General features: G+C 41.7%; 1 protein-coding gene across 1 annotated transcript; it reads right to left on the bottom strand.

The window, feature by feature from the left end:
* Window positions 1-7455: 7455 nt before the first annotated feature.
* On the bottom strand, window positions 7456-12339 carry LOC120424822 (uncharacterized). Its single transcript, XM_039589041.1, has 2 exons — window positions 8499-12339; window positions 7456-7877 (listed from the first exon to the last, which is right to left on the bottom strand). The coding sequence occupies exons 1-2, from the start codon at window positions 12337-12339 to the stop codon at window positions 7456-7458; spliced, it is 4263 nt and encodes a 1420-aa protein (XP_039444975.1).
* Window positions 12340-19135: the final 6796 nt, after the last annotated feature.

Raw genomic sequence — 19135 nt, 5'->3', positions numbered from 1 at the left:
TCAATTAGAGCCCTGTAAAGGGCAGATTTAATGTCTGCTGTTCAAATTTCCTTTACTGCCGCCGATTGCTTAACAGCCTTGCAAAAACATTCCCGCATCTTAGTAACTTTCGAGTGGTGAAGGAAAGTCAATTGATTTCACTTCGATTTCTATTTCAGCAATTTCCGTCCCCTTAGTTCGATAGGACGGTAATTATAAGGGTGAAATTTGGACCGGACATTCTAATCGAAAATTTCAACCAAGACTAACATTTCAAATGGGCGTAATATTGAATTTTTGGCCCGTTTGAAATGTTAGTCTTGATTTTAAATTTTTGAAATATTTTTTTCCGAAAAGATCGGAAAATTTCACGAATGTTTCATATTTCAACATTGTGAATCGGATTTATAGTTGCTGAGATATCGACATTAGAAAATGGTGGGTTGTTTGGGTAAGACTTAGAAAACATCAATTTTCCTGTTTTTAAACCTTTGCATGGCAATATCTCAGCAACTATGGGTCGTATCAACAAAGTTCAAAAAAGCAAAATATAGAGAATTTTGTCAGCTATTCAAAAATATTTTTTTCAAAAGTGGGCAAACATGGGCACTAATTTAAAAAAACGAAAAACTGCGACTATTTTCAAAAAAGTTACCTAAAAATAGTTATAACTTGAAAACGGTGCACTTTATCAAAATTTCACTAAAGTACTTTTTGATTGCAAACTCAATTTTACATCGAAAAATGAAGTTGAAAAATTTTTGCGACCAATATTTCGATTTTTTGAAAAAATCAGTATTGATTCAAAAATTCATAACTCGGTCAAACATTTTTTGCCCATTCTGGAAATTTCTGAAAAGTTGGCATTTTATGTCCTCTAAAACATATCAAAAAATGAAAAAAAAAATAAAAATAGTTTTTTTTTGCAAATCAAGTTTTTGTGACAAAAAGTTAAATAAAAAATCACCAAATTTTTTTTACCGTGTATAATTTTTTTTCAGTGTAGTCCATATCCATACCTACAACTTTGCCGAAGACACCAAATCGATCAAAAAATTCCTTCAAAAGATACAGATTTTTGAATTTTCACGTATCATTTTTGTATGGACAGCTGCCAAATTTGTATGGAAAATTATATGGACAAACTAATGATGCAAAATGGCTTCTTTGGGCATACCGAAGGCACCAAAAAATTTTCAGCCGGATTAAAAAATACAAAAATTAAAATTAAAGAAAAAAGACCGATTCCGTAGAGAACTGGAGCAATTCTCTACAAAACCGGCCGATTTCGACCATTTTTATTTTTTGTATTTTTTGATTTGGCTCAAACTTTGTGGGGGCCTTCCCTATGACCAAAGAAGCCATTTTGCATCATTAGTTTGTCCATATAAATTTCCATACAAATTTGGCAGCTGTTCATACAAAAATGGTACGTATATATTCGAAAATCTGTAACTTTTGAAGGAATTTTTTGATCAATTTGGTGTCTTCGGCAAAGTTGTAGGTATTGTTAAGGACTATTTAGAAAAAAATAGGTACACGGAAAAAAAAATTTCCCGATTTTTTTATTAACTTTTTTTTCACAAAAACTCAAATTCCCAAAATACGTATTTTTTGATTTTCGAGATTTTTTGATATGTTTTAGGGGACAAAAATCCGCAACTTTTGAGCTATAGAGAAACATGGTCAAAAAATCTGGCGCCGAGTAATGATTTTTTGAAAAACTGGTGATTTTTGGGAAAAATCGAAATTTTATACATAAAATTTTTTTGACCTCATTTTTTTATGCAAAATTGAATTTGCAATCGAAAATTACTTTACAGATTTTTCGATAAAGGGCTCCGTTTTCAAGATATAGCCACCGAAAGTTTGATTTCAGCGAAATATTTGCAGTTTTTCGATTTTTAAAAATAGTGACCATGAGTGACCATTTCTAAAAATATTTTTTTTGAAAAGTTCAGAAAATTTACTATAAAATTGTCTAAGAGACATTGAAGATTGGACCTCTGGTTGTTGAGATACAGCGGCTTAAAGAAAAAGAAACACGAAAATTGAAGTTTTCTAAGTCTCACCCAAACAGCCCACCATTTGCTAATGACGATATCTCAGCAATTAATGGTCCGATTTTCAATGTTAATACATGAAACATTCGTGAAATTTTCCGATCTTTTCGAAAAAAATATTTTGAAAAAAATTAAATCAAGACTAACATTTTAAAAGGGCCAAACATTGAATATTATCCCCATTAAAAATGCTAGTATTGATTTAATTTTTTTCAAAATATTTTTTTCGAAAAGATCGGAAAATTTCACGAATGTTTCATGTATTAACATTGGAAATCGGACCATTAATTGCTGAGATATCGTCATTAGAAAATTGTGGGCTGTTTGGGTGAGGCTTAGAAAACTTCAATTTTCGTGTTTCTCTTTCTTTAAGCCGCTGTATCTCAGCAACCAGAGGTCCAATCTTCAATGTCTCTTTGACAATTTTATAGCAAATTTTCTGAACTTTTCAAAAAAAATATTTTTAGAAATGGTCACTCATGGTCACTATTTTTAAAAATTGAAAAACTGCAAATATTTCGCTGAAATCAAACTTTCGGTGGCTATATCTTGAAAACGGGGCCCTTTATCGAAAAATCTGTAAAGTAATTTTCGATTGCAAATTCAATTTTGCATTAAAAAATAATGTCAAAAAAATTTTATGTATGAAATTTCGATTTTTTCCAAAAATCACCAGTTTTTCAAAAAATCATAACTAGGCGGCAGATTTTTTGACCATGTTTCTCTATAGCTCAAAAGTTGCGGATTTTTGTCCCCTAAAACATATCAAAAAATCTCGAAAATCAAAAAATACGTATTTTGGGAATTTGAGTTTTTGTGAAAAAAAAGTTAATAAAAAAATCGGGAAATTTTTTTTTCCGTGTACCTATTTTTTTCTAAATAGTCCTTAACAATACCTACAACTTTGCCGAAGACACCAAATTGATCAAAAAATTCCTTCAAAAGTTACAGATTTTCGAATATATACGTACCATTTTTGTATGAACAGCTGCCAAATTTGTATGGAAATTTATATGGACAAACTAATGATGCAAAATGGCTTCTTTGGTCATAGGGAAGGCCCCCACAAAGTTTGAGCCAAATCAAAAAATACAAATAAAATCCATTTCCGGTTTTGGTAGAGAATTGCTCACTGCTCAGAAGTAAACATAAACATATCGTCAGCTGTATGCTATTTTGTGACATAAACCATTTTGGTCGAAAATGAGTTAATGATGACGTTTTGCTATACTTAACAAACACTACAAGATGCTTTAACCCGATTTTGGAAACTCCCTTCGTTTCCCGGATATCGCAATACACACTTGTGACACAGACCAATTTATCATCAAAATGATCGTGCACACTTGTGACACGTCATACATGTTGTTGTAAAATGTGGAAAAATTTTCTTGTTTTTCACAAATTTATGTACACACATACTTTCTAAAGGCAATGCAACCTTTTGTTTTTGAATATATACTGCAGTAACAAACGAAAATAGGCTTAAATCAATAGATTAACCGACTTAATCATGATTAAGTCGGTTAATCTATTGATTTAAGCTTATTTTAGTTTGTATGGGAATTATGTGCACACTTGTGACACGTAGTACAATTTTACTTCCGAAACACACTTGTGACACGTGCTTTTCAGATTTTTGTTTACATTATTTACTGTATCGGATGATTTTGATTTGGAGACTTTCTGTTTGCCATGGAATGGCTGTATATTAGGGTGCCCAGAGAAAATGACCCCCTGCTCCACAAGCGGAAATCGGGTTTTAAGGATATTTTAAGCATCTGTTCAAATTTTGAGCGAAATCTATTGAGATTAGCCCATTGATACCCTGAAGTTGATGAAAAAAATATTTGTCATTTAAAAATTACTTTTTGAAATCGTTAATAACTTTTGCCTTTCTTACAAAAGAAAAGTTTAAGGTTTGCTTTTGGAAAAACGCTTTTTTCAGAAATCTAAAAAAATTCGTGCACGGCGAGGATTCGTCCCAGGAAAAAATCCTAGGTTTAGATGAAAAAAATTGAAGGTTTAGATGCGCTCTTTCGATTGAATTTTGGCCCGAAACCCGGAACTCAAAGTCTGATTTTTGAGAGCTCTTTTTCTGAAATACATGGCCGATGTCTGTATCCGCTCTTAAAAATTTGTGTCTTCCATCACTGGAAAACCGCTCGTAAAACCCACAATTTTTAAAAGCCAGATCTGTAGCCGTGGGGTCGGAGACGAACATTTTATTTTTCGATTCACAATTTTCGACCAGTAAATGTGGTCAAAGCCATTTTTGGAGGTATTTTTTGGACTATTTTACAGATAACACTATCAAATTTAAAGAATTCAGTTTCAAACAAAAAGCCATTCGAAAACATGCACTATAAACTGTTTGGGCCCAAATTTTGAAGCTTTTCCAAAATGTATTTCCAGAGATATAGCGATTTTAGTGTTTTTCGTCTTATTTTTACCCTATTTTTTCCTATTAAATTTTTGGATTTATACAAAATCATATACTGAACATCAAATTCAAAGTCCCAGCCCATTCTCGATCGAAAGCATTTGGTATGAATTGTATTCGAGTAAATTTTGGTATTGATCAGACGGTTGGTTCAAAAGTTATAGCTGTATGATTTTTCTTTATATACAGAGTAAATTTCTCAAAAAAGGTAAGGGGCCATTCAGAATAATTCTCCCCAAGGATTTATTTGTAATTTCACTTAAATTTATCTTTCTAACTGAGTGTTCACGACTCGATCAAACTTCTCAGCAATTTTTACATCGATTGGATTCCGCACTTTTATTTGAGAGCGTTTGACTTTTTGCCTTTCTTACAAAAGAAAGGTTTAAGGTTTGCTTTTGGAAAAACGCTTTTTTCAGAAATCTAAAAAAATCGTGCACGGCGAGGATTCGTCCCAGGAAAAAATCCTATTACTAAATTGAAGGTTTAGATGCGCTCTTTCGATTGAATTTTGGCCCGAAACCCGGAACTCAAAGTCTGATTTTTGAGAGCTCTTTTTCTGAAATACATGGCCGATGTCTGTATCCGCTCTTAAAAATTTGTGTCTTCCATCACTGGAAAACCGCTCGTAAAACCCACAATTTTTAAAAGCCAGATCTGTAGCCGTGGGGTCGGAGACGAACATTTTATTTTTCGATTCACAATTTTCGACCAGTAAATGTGGTCAAAGCCATTTTTGGAGGTATTTTTTGGACTATTTTACAGATAACACTATCAAATTTAAAGAATTCAGTTTCAAACAAAAAGCCATTCGAAAACATGCGCCATAAACTGTTTGGGCCCAAATTTTGAAGCTTTTCCAAAATGTATTTCCAGAGATATAGCGATTTTAGTGTTTTTCGTCTTATTTTTACCCTACACAGAAAAAAATCAATTCTCGAAACCGTGAAGTCAGTTCACGATTATGAGAACCACGAAGGAATATATTCACGTTTATGGTGCAAATGCACCATACTCATGAATAAATTCCTTCGTGGATCTCACATTCGTGAACTTAATTCACGATTACGGGAATTGATTTTTTTCTGTGTATTTTTTCCTATTAAATTTTTGGATTTATACAAAATCATATACTGAACATCAAATTCAAAGTCCCAGCCCATTCTCGATCAAAAGCTCGACAAGTCGTCAAGTCGAAGCTTCAACGCCAGCGCTTTTACGCTTGCGCGTTTTACGCTGCGCGTGAAAGTGTTCTTTCTGGCTTCTCATAATTGATCGACAAAGTGCAATAGCGATACATATTTTTTTAAGTTAATCATAGACTAACATTATAGACTGAGTACCTTTTATTTTTTTTCTTATAATGCCAATCCAATATGTTTTTCTTAATTAAATTTAAATGTCTTGCGACAAATAATGTACTTCTGAAATAGAAAAAAAATGGCATTTGAGGTTTAGCCTTAAAAGATTCGAAGCTTTAGGTAAAATTCTCACTGGATGGTATCATTATGTTTTTGAAAAAATAATTGCACCAATATATTTCTCGGAGTTTCATCATTTTGTAAGAAAGGCTCTATTTCACCTCTGGTGATATTAAATCGGGTTTTTAGAATCACGTTTTACAGCTTTGGTATGTTCTACAAAGTTGTAGAGCATTAAATTTTCGATAAGAATCTTACTATTGGGAATATTTGGATGGAAGTATGGAAGTGCAGCCCCAACCGTAAGAAAATTGGTTTTGCCTTCCTCACCTTACTGAGGAAAGGCCATAAAATCACTCGAAAACTGATCTTCTCAATTAGACCTCCTAGACCCACCTTCATGTATACTAGCCTGTCCCATTTTGAGGTCATGTCGAGGAATTTCAGGTGCTCACTTCTTAAATGATAGATTATGATGTTAGGAACAATGTTTTCATAGACAAGAAAAAAAAAATAAAATACTTTCTCGCACCCGATTTACCGATACCCGATTCGATTTACTGAAAAAAGTTACTTTTTTGAACAAATTTTCTAAAATCGCTTGGAATCAATACAAAAACTGTTTCGATCAGGTGTGTATTATCTTCAAACGATAGGTTTTTGTCCATAGATTAAGATGCACTATCAATATTGGACCAAAACTGTGTGGACCCTAGCTCCCACGGGTCAGGACTCCGAGCGTTGCCGAGATGCCACCAGACTGAATGACTGCTGAATAGGAACTGAGGCCGTGCTGCCGTGCGCTGACAGCTGTGTGTGTTGACGTGCGGATACAGGGGGTTGATGCCCGTGCACGCATATTGCGAACCATAGACAGGGGGGCGCTATACGGGCCCACACAAAAACTTAAGTTTTTGGACTCTCCCAGGCGGATTTATGTCGGAAAAATCGTATTTTTTCGAAACTTTTTTCAGAAATGCTCATGTGGGGATGTGAGCCGTGCCGCCTTCGATAGCTCTCCGTCGAGCTGTTCCCCCGTGCTGGTCCTTCTCACCTTGTGTAGTTGTGGAGTTCGCTGGGCGGCTTCTTCTTGCCCCAAGATGGCTCAAATAACAAAACGCGCACACTTTACAAACTTTCACACTATACAATATTTATTACAAAACACCTTTTACATTACAAACACGATTTATTCTCTAAGTACATTTATTCTAACAGCTAACACAAAATGGTCAAATAAAATATAAAATTTGTCTAGGGGTTTGCCGTGACCCGTTCACCACCGCAGCAAGTGGGCAATAGAGCGAGGCTTGCCGATCGCTCTTCGCTGCTCCCGACGATCCCGCGCGCATGATGAGGTCGTAGTAGTACGGTGGGATCGCTGCGATGTTCTCCGTCGACAGGTCTGGAACCCATCGACAGCGATCCCTCCGATAGTCCGGACCCTCGTACTCCAACATTCTCACCCACCCTGAAGCAGCTGGTGATTCTGAAAAGAAAAAAGAAACTCCCCTTCGATGCACACGGAACCAAAGAACGACTGGACTGCTCATGAAGACTCGGTTGAAGAATCAGGTGTTGGGAGTATGCAAAGCTTGACGACTGGCCGCTTGTAGCTCCGAGTAGCTGTCCTAACGGTCACCACTCGAACAACTCCGTCGTCTCCAGGGTGCAGTTCTTCGATCCGTCCGAGTTTCCAACGCATCGGAGGTTGATTCTCGTCCACGATGATTACCAGCATGCCGACGTCCACCTTGACCGGCGATTTCCAATTCTTTGGCTTGGCTTGCAGCTGAGTCAGGTACTCCTTCCTCCAGCGTGTCCAGAAGTCCTGAAGCTGTCGTTGTACCAGCTGCCAACGACTCAAGCGGTTCAGCTTCTCGTTGCTGTAGTCCGGTTCCGGTAGCGCATGGATTGGTCCTCCAGTCAAGAAATGGGCAGGAGTCAGGGGTTCTAGGTCTGTAGGGTCATCTGAGAGAGGTGTCAAGGGTCGGGAGTTCAAGACGCCTTCAACTTGAACCAAGAGTGTGTTGAAGTCCTCCGCGGATACCGTGCTGTTCCCCAAGACTCGTAGAAGATGGTACTTCGCCGAGCGGACAGCAGCCTCCCACAATCCACCGAAGTGTGGGGCGCTGGGTGGGTTGAAATGCCAATTAATGCCTTCCTTGGTGGCTTCCCGACAAATGACCTCTCGATCAGATTCCAACATGTTGAACAATTCCAACAATTGGTTCCTTGCCCCTACAAAATTCGTGCCGTTATCAGAGTAGATATCGCTTGGCCTACCTCGCCGTGCGATGAATCTGCGTAACGCTTGGAGGAATCTCTCGGTGGAGAGATCAGAGACGTGCTCCATGTGTACGGCCTTTGTACACATACAAACGAAGACCGCAACGTACGATTTAATCGCAGTTCTGCCTCTTCCAGCCTTCGTAAACACAGGTCCAAAGAAATCAAGGCCTACTTTGAGAAACGGTTTATATGCAGTAACACAAGCTGATGGTAATTGTCCCATTTGTTGTTGGAGAACAATAGGCTTAGCTCGAAAACAACGCTGACAACGGTGATAAACAGATCTGGCTGTATTCCGACCTCCTAGCGGCCAGAAACGCTGCCGAACTGCTGCGAGAAGTTGTTGTGGTCCAGCATGCAGCAGTTGTTCGTGGTAGTCCTCGAAGATCAGCTGAGTCAGCGGATGCTTAGCTGGCAAAACCATGGGATGCTTGGTGTCGTGTGTCTCCTGCGAGTGCGATAACCTTCCACCCACGCGTAGAATACCGTTTTCGTCAACAGCAGGGGTGAACCAGCGCAGTGGAGAGCTTCGTGCAACCGACTTCCCTTCCGACAAAGCCTTCAGTTCGTCCGCGAACACCTCCCGTTGGACCATTCCGACGATGGCCAGTTCAGCACGCTTGAACTCCGTCGCAGAGAGGAATTTATGTTGCTTAGGTGATGTTTGGTGATGCAGCATAGCTTTCAACCGTAACCAGTACGCCGTTGACCTGACGAGCTTCATGTACGACGAATACCTTGAAACGAAGTCAACGCTGAACGGTGTTTGTTCTTGAGTTGCTGTGCAGGCCGTCTTCCTCCTCTCCGGTGCCTCATCCGGGGACACGGTTGGTTGCGATGGCCATTGATCCTTCTCCAATTTCAAGAAAATCGGTCCCTCCCACCAGATGACGTTGCTTCCGATCATGTCAGGCGGTATTCCACGTGATATCAGATCAGCTGGGTTGATCGTTCCTGGTACGTGGTGCCAAGTGTGACCTGCCGTCAAAGCCTGAATCTTGGCGACGCGATTGGCCACGTACGTGACCCAGGTGCTTGGTACAGCCCTTAGCCACATCAAAACGCAGGTTGAATCCGTCCAGTAGTACACGTTCACCGAGACCTTCAGAGCTTGCAGAACCTTTTCCACAAGTAGTGCTCCCAGATGCGCACCACAGAGCTCAAGGCGGGGCAGAGTTTGGAGTTTGCGGGGTGCGACCTTCGATTTCGACGTCAACAGGTGAACCGAAATGTTGCCTTCAGCGTCCATGCTGCGAAGGTAAACGCACGCTCCGTACGCCTTTTCAGACGCGTCCGTGAAGCAGTGCAGCTCGAACTTTGTGGCTCCTCGTGCCAGCACACAGCGCGGAATTCGAAGCTCGTTTAAGTGTGGAATTTTTAGCAAAAAACGTCGAATTTTCTCACCCACCGTCGCTGGCAACTCCGTGTCCCAGTCGATCGGTTTCCCAGTTTCCTTATCGATCAGATCCCACAACTCCTGGAGATAGATTTTCGCCCCAACGACGCAAGCTCCTATCAAGCCGAGTGGGTCGAAAAGTCGTGCGACAATTGACGTGACGATCCGTTTCGTCAAAGGTTGATTGGATTTGAGTTCAGGAATTTGAAAGTTGAACCTGAATTGATCAGTTCTCGGTAGCCACGTCAGACCCAGTGTCTTAACGCTAGCGTCCTGATCCCAGCTGACCTCGTCAGCGAAAGCCAAATTCTCGTTCGGAACTCCCTTGAGTGCGTCTTCCCAGTTCGACGCCCATTTCCGCAATCTCAACCCACCGCTGGCCATCATTCCATCGTACTGTTTGCGCAGGTTGATTGCGGTGTCCAGATCAGCAGCTCCACAAATAACATCATCCATGTAAATGTCATCGTCGACAGATTCCGCCGCCAACGGGAACCGTTCCCGTTCGTCAGTCGCGAGCTGCTTGAGTGTGCGTGTTGCTAAGAACGGTGCAGGCTTGGTGCCGTAGGTCACCGTGGATAGCTCGTACGAGGCCACCTCCTCGTCCGGTCCAAACCTCCATTTGATGCTTTGAAGTGGTCGGTCCTCAGGGTCCATGTCGATCTGTCGAAACATTTTCTCGACATCGGCGACCAGCATCACCTGGCGAACGCGAGCTCGTAGCATGATCGTACGCAGGTCTTGTTGCACTATTGGCCCTACCAACAGTGTGTCGTTTAAGGAGACGCCCGTGGAAGTTTTGCATGATGCATCAAACACCACCCTACACTTTGTTGTAGTGCTTGACTCGCGTAGAACAGGATGGTGCGGAAGGAAGCACCGCTTGACGTTCGCCCGTGAATCGTCATCCACCTTCTCCATGTGCCCTAGACTTATGTACTCCGTCATGAAGTCGTTGTACTGTTTACGCAATTCCAGGTCCCTTTCCAGTCTCCTTTCCAATCCGTACAGCCGTTTGGTTGCGATCTCCTCCGAGTCGCCTAGCTGTTCCAAACCTCCTTCGTGTTTTGGTAGAGTGACCGTGTAGCGCCCATCCGGTGCCCGTTTCACCGTGCGCTGATACTGCTCCTCGCAGCGAGTTTCATCCACCGAGTAGTTGTTGGAGTCACCTACTTCCTCGCAGGCCCAAAACCTCTCCAGCAACTCGTCCAACCGATCAGTGAGCGCCATGTTGCAGGTGATCGTAGTTGGTTGTGAAGTCTCTACCACCTCGCCGGAAATGATCCAACCGAAAACCGATTCAGTTTGAGTTGGCAATCCGTTGCCGAGCGACAGCTCTTTCCCAGTCTTGAAGAAGCTGAAGAATGCCTGAATGCCAATCACCAGATCGACACTCCCTGGTTTGAAGAATGACGGATCGGCCAGATCGATGCCGTCTGGAATTTCCCATTCCGTGATGTCCACTTGAGTCATTGGGAGATCAACTGTGACCTTTGGAAGCACGATAAAGTGAAGGTCCCTTGAGAAGATCGAAAACCGTGACTTGATGGTGGCTTGAACCCTGTGTTTAGCCTTGGTGGTGGCATTTCCGATGCCAGTGATCGAAACGTCGACCTTTTCCCGTTGTATCCTCAGTTGTTGACAAAGTTTCTCCGATATGAAGTTGCATTCAGATCCGGAGTCGAGCAGCGCACGTGCCGGTACGCGAAGACCATGCTCGTTCTCGATCAGTACTACAGCGGTTGCCAATAGTATTTTCGACGTTCGACGATTAGCCACGTGGGAGGACACCTGCTCACCAGCGGCTGTGCTTGCGGTTTCACCTGGCGTAGATTGGCGTTGATTGTTGTTGCTCGTAGTCGGCACCATCTCGGTCGGGTTACTACGCGCATTTCCTCCTCCTTCCGGTTGGAAACATACCATCGTATGATGTCTGGCCTTGCAGTTCCTGCACGAGAAGCGAGATGTGCACTTCTTGGCTTGATGACCTGACCTCAGACAGTTGCGACAGAGGTTGTTGTTACGGATGAAAGATTCCCTACTCGCGACCGACATTTTTTGGAAAGTCGGACAGATGTAGAGTCCGTGCGATTCGGGACACGCTGGGCATTTTGAGATCGGCTTCTGGACAGCGTTGTGGCTCACCCGAACCTGAAACGGTTTCTTCTTCGCGGCAGCGTTAGAGTCCTGTTTGTACTCCGACGTCTTCACAGGTAACGCTTCGAGAATCCGTACTCGACGCATGAGAAAATCCGTCAGATTTTTCAAAGAATCCGTTTCCTTCGTAGATGTAAACTCCTCCCATCCACGCCGCGTGGCAGGGTCCAACCTTGAGCTCAGAAGTTCCACCAAAAGTAGATCCTTGTAATCGTTGGGCTGAACCACCTGGTCCAGGGACTGAACGATCATATTGAACGATTCCACCAGCTTGTGCAGATCCTTTGCGGACTCCTTCACCAGAATAGGAAGCTCGAAGGAGGACTGCGCTTGCCTCTTCTTCAGCAGTTTGTGGTTGTTGTACTCTTTAGTCAGGGTTTCCCAAGCATTAGAGATCCTTATGTTCGCGATGTGAGACAAAGCCTCGCCTATCACACTACTGCGCAAATAATGAAATTTCTCGACATCCGGCAAATCGGTCTTCCAATGGATTAGTGAGGTGTAAAGATCCCTAAAACTCAACCATTCGTCGATGTTTCCATCGAACTTTTGGAGAGTAATCGGCGTTGGTTTCGGAAGTCGCGGCATGACGTTGAGCGTGGTTGACCGGGAAAATGAGATACAGTTGTAGTGACCGTACGTCTGTCCAGCAACGACAAGACATATACTGTGGCTGTGGCAGCTTACCTGCCCAACAGTTTACTGCGCTGGGTAAATTTGAATGAAACGTCGCAGATCCACAGTCCGTAAACGGTCCACACAGGTCGTCAATGAATGCCAGTTGTCAGTAATGCTCGAAATAGTTCAACGGGAAATCGACGAGGAGAAGAGTGCATGTAGTATCCAACGTTTTCACTTCGGCCGACATATACTGTTGGCTTTACCTGTGCAAACAACAGCCTGGCAGGATACCGAAGGAAACCGTCCAACAACCAGAAAACGAGCAGCAAAGCGGAGTCTCAGAGCAGCCAAATCGAATCGTTCCAAACCGAGGAGAGTGAGAGGGCAGATGTATTACCAAAAAGTCTTACTTCGGCGTGACATATACTGTGCCTCACCTGGAGAACTAACAGCAATACCAACACGAAGTAGCGAAGAATCACGTTGAAGTGGATGGGTTAACACCCAGGGATTGCGCGCCAAAGAATGGTAACTCGAAGCGGTGTTTGTGTGTGCATCGAAAACGGGATTTATTGTGTAGTAACCAAATGAGCTTGCCCCGGCAGGGCATATACTAGTGTGTTACCTATGCAAACAGGTTTGAGTGCGATGCCCTGGTCGACGGCTGAAGGTCCTCACGGTTGTACACGTGGCTGGCTTCGTCCAGCCTGCCTACACCGGTCGGTCGGTGTCCACCGAGGTCGTCCCGTACCAGCGTTCACGCTAGCGTCCCGAGCCAGCGAACCAGTGTCGCCGTTCCGTACCAGCGATCCGCGCTAGCGTCCTGAGCCAGCGTCGCCGTTCCGCACCAGCGATCCGTACTGGCGATCCAGGCCGGCGTTCCGTACCGCCGTTCCGTGCCGGCGTCCAAAGCTACACCAGCAGCACACGAACGCGATGATGATGATGATGAGTTGATGCAACACACAGAAAAAAAAACGTGGTAATATTACATCTGGGAAGGGATACATCTTTTATGTCAGAAAAAAGGTTTAATTTTACCTCTAAAAATGTGTAAAATTACCTCATATATGATGAAAATTTACCACATATAAGGTGAAAATTTACCCCAGAAAATGACGAAAATTACCTATGAATGTGGAAAATTGTATCTAAAAATGTGTAATTTTAGTCATTTTCTGCTGAGTTGGAAGGATAGATATCGAACTGTCATTGCCTGTGGAAAACATAAACAAGCCATATTTCAAACAATCTTTATTTTGATTTTTGCCCTCACCAACGCCGTCCTGTTGTTTTTTCAGCAAGGACTTGCGTATCTGGACCAGGAGCGGCGGTGGCGGAAGATTTAGGTTCCGTTGGGACAGGTTCCATTGGCCACCATGGCTGCAGCTGGGACGATTCTTGTTTTTCTCCTTTGCAGTGGGGCAAACGACGACACAGTTGTGATCCGAGACCGCACCGGTGGTCATCGGAGTGCTCAACGAAATGAGCGGTTGAATGCAACGAAATCAGCTTGTTGACCTAGCTGACCCAATTTATCATCGGACATCCGGGAACCACTTTTGTATGGAGGAGGCCGGTGGCGTGGTACAAGATGGGTGACGCCGAGCCGAGAAAATATTATTAGGAACTAAAATATTTATTTTTTTTTGCTTTGGATACAAAAACATATTTTTTTAGAAGTTGTTATAGTAACAAATTATTAATTTTCTTCCGAAATGTTTGAATTTATTTTTAATAGATTTTTGAGGCACTTCGACCAATATTTTTTTTTTTGCAGCATAAAAATTATGTTTTTAATAATTTGGAGCTCAGTACAGGCTCCCAAACTCCGATTTTTTTTTAAAATAGCCATTTATTACAAATCAATGTTTTGAAAAAAATATAATTCAGCTGGAAATCAAATTAGGCCTAAACATAATTCATAGACCGATCCCATTGGTAATTTTAGTTTTTACAATTTTACTAAAATCAAATTCTTATTTCCTTTTTTTATGTTTTTGTCTTTCATAAAGGAAGGTCGGGTGGGGAGAACTCAGGCAAGAAAAGCTGTGTCTTGAATTCTAAAATTCTAAAATTCTAAAATTCTAAAATTCTAAAATTCTAAAATTCTAAAATTCTAAAATTCTAAAATTCTAAAATTCTAAAATTCTAAAATTCTAAAATTCTAAAATTCTAAAATTCTAAAATTCTAAAATTCTAAAATTCTAAAATTCTAAAATTCTAAAATTCTAAAATTCTAAAATTCTAAAATTCTAAAATTCTAAAATTCTAAAATTCTAAAATTCTAAAATTCTAAAATTCTAAAATTCTAAAATTCTAAAATTCTAAAATTCTAAAATTCTAAAATTCTAAAATTCTAAAATTCTAAAATTCTAAAATTCTAAAATTCTAAAATTCTAAAATTCTAAAATTCTAAAATTCTAAAATTCTAAAATTCTAAAATTCTAAAATTCTAAAATTCTAAAATTCTAAAATTCTAAAATTCTAAAATTCTAAAATTCTAAAATTCTAAAATTCTAAAATTCTAAAATTCTAAAATTCTAAAATTCTAAAATTCTAAAATTCTAAAATTCTAAAATTCTAAAATTCTAAAATTCTAAAATTCTAAAATTCTAAAATTCTAAAATTCTAAAATTCTAAAATTCTAAAATTCTAAAATTCTAAAATTCTAAAATTCTAAAATTCTAAAATTCTAAAATTCTAAAATTCTAAAATTCTAAAATTCTAAAATTCTAAAATTCTAAAATTCTAAAATTCTAAAATTCTAAAATTCTAAAATTCTAAAATTCTAAAATTCTAAAATTCTAAAATTCTAAAATTCTAAAATTCTAAAATTCTAAAATTCTAAAATTCTAAAATTCTAAAATTCTAAAATTCTAAAATTCTAAAATTCTAAAATTCTAAAATTCTAAAATTCTAAAATTCTAAAATTCTAAAATTCTAAAATTCTAAAATTCTAAAATTCTAAAATACTAAAATTCTAAAATTCTAAAATTCTAAAATTCTAAAATTCATGAAAGCAAGCGAGAATTATTTGTTTGAATTGTTTTGTCCCGATTTACCAAGATAGCAGTTAAGTGACTGAAAAGAAGAAAAAACGAAATCTAAATAGTGAAAATTACTTACCAAAACAAAATGATGCAAGCAGCAGTCAAGTTCCATGAGATATCATCACACTTGGTATATTCACCTGAAAAATTACAAAATTTTTAACAAAGTGTCATGTTCAAAAGAAAAAAAAACTTATCTAAGTCCTCGTTGTCCTCGATTTTTGGTGGACAGAATGATCGTCGAGTTGTCACCGGTTGTGATGCCAATCGACGGAATCTGCCACGAATCTTGAACGCCCAAGCGTCCCAAACTTCGCGTCCGGACTGGCAACTTCCTCCAAGTGGTCCTGAGAAGCACCAAAACACGCACACACACGTACCCACTTCTAACGCAAACGACGGCGACGAAATCTGCCACGAATGTTGAACGCCGGAGCGTCCTTAACTCCCGGACGGCCCGAACTCCAGGGCGCGGCGAACGGCAACTTCCTCCAACTGGATTAGAAGAAGCACCAAAACACACGAATACACACGCACACGACGACGGCCGCGGAATCTGCCACGATTATTGTTTGCTCGAGCGTCCCAAACTCCCGGACGCGACGACCGGCAACTTCCTCCAACTTGACCAGAAGAAGCACCAACATTCGCACACTCGCACACGACGTAATCTGTCACGAATCCAGAGCGGCACGAACTCCCGGACGGCAACTTCCTCCAAGTGGTCCAGAAGAAGCACCAACATTCGCACACACGCACACGACGGAATCTGTCACAGATCCCGAGCGTCCTAAACTTCCGGACGCGACGACCGGGAACTTCCTCCAACTAAACCAGCTGCTGCACAAAAACAAACACACACGCTCAAGACGATGGCCACGGAATTTGCCACGATTCCCGAACTGCACAAACTCTCGGACCGCACCAGCAACTTTTTCCAAGTGGTCCAGAAGAAGCGGACACGGACACACACGCACACTTCAAAAGCAGACGACGGCGACGGAATCTGCCACGCCGGAGCGGCAAAAACACCCGGACGCGACGACCAGCAACTTCCTGCAACATTCACAACAACATCTTTTGACAGTTGTAAAATTTGCTGTCTTCCGAAGTTGAGGTGCGAAAACTATTGTGTGCAATATTTCATCATAAACGACGAAAAATTGCACCTTCCGTCGAAATAATAAACATTTTAAGAGTAAAATGTGTTAGGCTCAATTTTCAGCAGCAATTCGTCTAAAACAGATGTAAAATTACACATTCCTTTTTTCAACATTCCATTTTAAAGCTTCCATTTTTACACAATTTTTTGCTGTGCAGTTGATTTCGTCTTCACCGGCGGATTCCCAGCAATCGTCCTCGCTCGAGTTGTCCGCGTCGGTAGTTGACCGCACCAGTGGTTGACCACACCGACGATTGGTAGCGCCTGAAGTTGCCACGGGGCCGTTCCGTCGGCCGGTGGACTCGGAAGTCGCAAAAGTCACAGCAGGACGTGAAGAGAATGGTGTTAGAGTGGAGTTCGGCTTCGGCCAAGACATATACTAGGCGTAGTGCGGAGTAAGCTTACCTCACCAGAAAGGTAGTTACATGGAGTAAGCTACCGCGATGGCCGATCCTCGCCGTGATGAAAAGGTCCTTTTGATCCCGACAGGACAATGCGGAGTCCCGTTGAATGCCCGGTTGCAATGGCGTCGTACAGCGTCGCGACCTGGTTTCGCGCGCTGCTGCTGCGATGGCGTCGTCCCCGCGGTTCACGCGGCCCGGACGATCCGGATGTGTTGCCTCGACGGTCCTTCCCGGAGTTATCCGGTTCGAAGGACCAGCAATGTGGGGATGTGAGCCGTGCCGCCTTCGATAGCTCTCCGTCGAGCTGTTCCCCCGTGCTGGTCCTTCTCACCTTGTGTAGTTGTGGAGTTCGCTGGGCGGCTTCTTCTTGCCCCAAGATGGCTCAAATAACAAAACGCGCACACTTTACAAACTTTCACACTATACAATATTTATTACAAAACACCTTTTACATTACAAACACGATTTATTCTCTAAGTACATTTATTCTAACAGCTAACACAAAATGGTCAAATAAAATATAAAATTTGTCTAGGGGTTTGCCGTGACCCGTTCACCACCGCAGCAAGTGGGCAATAGAGCGAGGCCTCCCGATCGCTCTTCGCTGCTCCCGACGATCCCGCGCGCATGATGAGGTCGTAGTAGTACGGTGGGATCGCTGCGATGTTCTCCGTCGACAGGTCTGGAACCCATCGACAGCGATCCCTCCGATAGTCCGGACCCTCGTACTTCAACAGCTCATTTAATTTAGGGTAGCCTATTTTTCCCAGTAAAACCAATACATGCAGCTTGTAGGAAATTTCATGGCGAACATTTTGCCTTCTGAGAAAATGCAATTTCGACACTCCAGAGCCGAGATATTTGAGTTTTAGTGAGAAAAAAAGTGCCAATTTTCATAATTTCTACGAATTCAGAAGCAAGGCCTACTAATTACACGATGTTGCAAGCATGTATCGCAAAGGTCAAGGTATACTTTCTTTATAGTAATTTTGGCCGCTGAATCCGAATCTGAAATCAAATTTCGTGTAAACAGTGATGTTTTGGAGCTACACCCTTTTGCAATGTTATTTGCGTGTTTAAATCGCTGCAATTTAAATAGCTTGCAAGTTCAGTCATACTTTTTCCTCGGTTTTCGTACCATTTTGATTGTTATTTTACTCACAGAACTCTTTATGTTTAATGCGAAATTTTTTTGACATAAATCCGCCTGGAAGAATCCAAAAACTTAGGTTTTGGTCCAATATTGATAGTGCATTTTGATCTATGGACAAAAACCTATCGTTTGAAGATAATACACTGATCGAAATAGTTTTTGTATTGATTCCAAGCGATTTTAGAAAATTTGTTCAAAAAAGTGACTTTTTTCAGTAAATTGACTAGGGGGTGCGAGAAAGTATTTTATTATTTTTTCTTGTCTAAGAAAACATTGTTCCTAACATCATAATCTATCATTTAAGAAGTGAGCACTTGAAATTTGTAACCAGTGGGTGTGTAGTGAGTGAATTCCAGTGACACAGGGGCAGGTTAGCGAGTGTGTTCGTTGAGAGTGAGACGATTCGGTTTGTGTCACCCACGGAGAGCGAGCGCGACCACCCCGTATGAGATCGCCAATGAGAAGGAGTAACGCCGCTAGCCACCACCAGAGGTCCGAAGAGGATCGCAAGGATTGTTAGCCGTGGCGAAAAGGATGATGATGATGATGGGGCGAAATATGGGACTTCGCCGGATCAGAGGTTCGCGGTTCCATGTCCTGTCGTAGATCGGCCATTTGCCCGGTGTATTGGAAAGTGTACGTATCGTACCAATCGCGAAGAAAGCCGTCCGAGCTACGCTTAAAGCTCCGCGGCGTGATTAAGTGAAGTGCCGTGACTCGCCAAGGAGAAGGACTTCACGGAGGACACGGAAGGACCGTGCAAGACACCCCAGGACATCCAGGTAAACCCGCGAACCCGTCAACAACTCTGATCCGTGCCCCGAAACCAACGCCCAGTGTAACCGCCATCTTGTTCCCCCATCTCATCACAGGACCCCGTAGTTTTTACTACAGAACGCCGGAATCCGCGACTCGGATATCCCGGAACTACCCGTGGCTCGCCAGTGGTATCCCCAACCCGTCCACCGTGCACAATCGGTGTCGACCAGCG

Source organism: Culex pipiens, chromosome 1, assembly GCF_016801865.2.
Source record: "Culex pipiens pallens isolate TS chromosome 1, TS_CPP_V2, whole genome shotgun sequence".
In the NCBI taxonomy this organism is placed as follows: Eukaryota; Metazoa; Arthropoda; class Insecta; order Diptera; family Culicidae; genus Culex; species Culex pipiens.
Note: the sequence above shows the minus strand (reverse complement) of the source record. Positions and strands in the feature narration are given on the sequence as shown.

Excerpts from the sequence above, each read along its gene's own strand:
- LOC120424822 (XM_039589041.1), bottom strand. The coding sequence starts at position 12,339 with ATGCCGCGACTTCCGAAACCAACGCCGATTACTCTCCAAAAGTTCGAT. Across the intron at positions 7,878-8,498 it reads GCGTTTCTGGCCGCTAGGAG|ATGACCCTACAGACCTAGAA; the intron begins GTCGGAATACAG and ends CACCTCTCTCAG.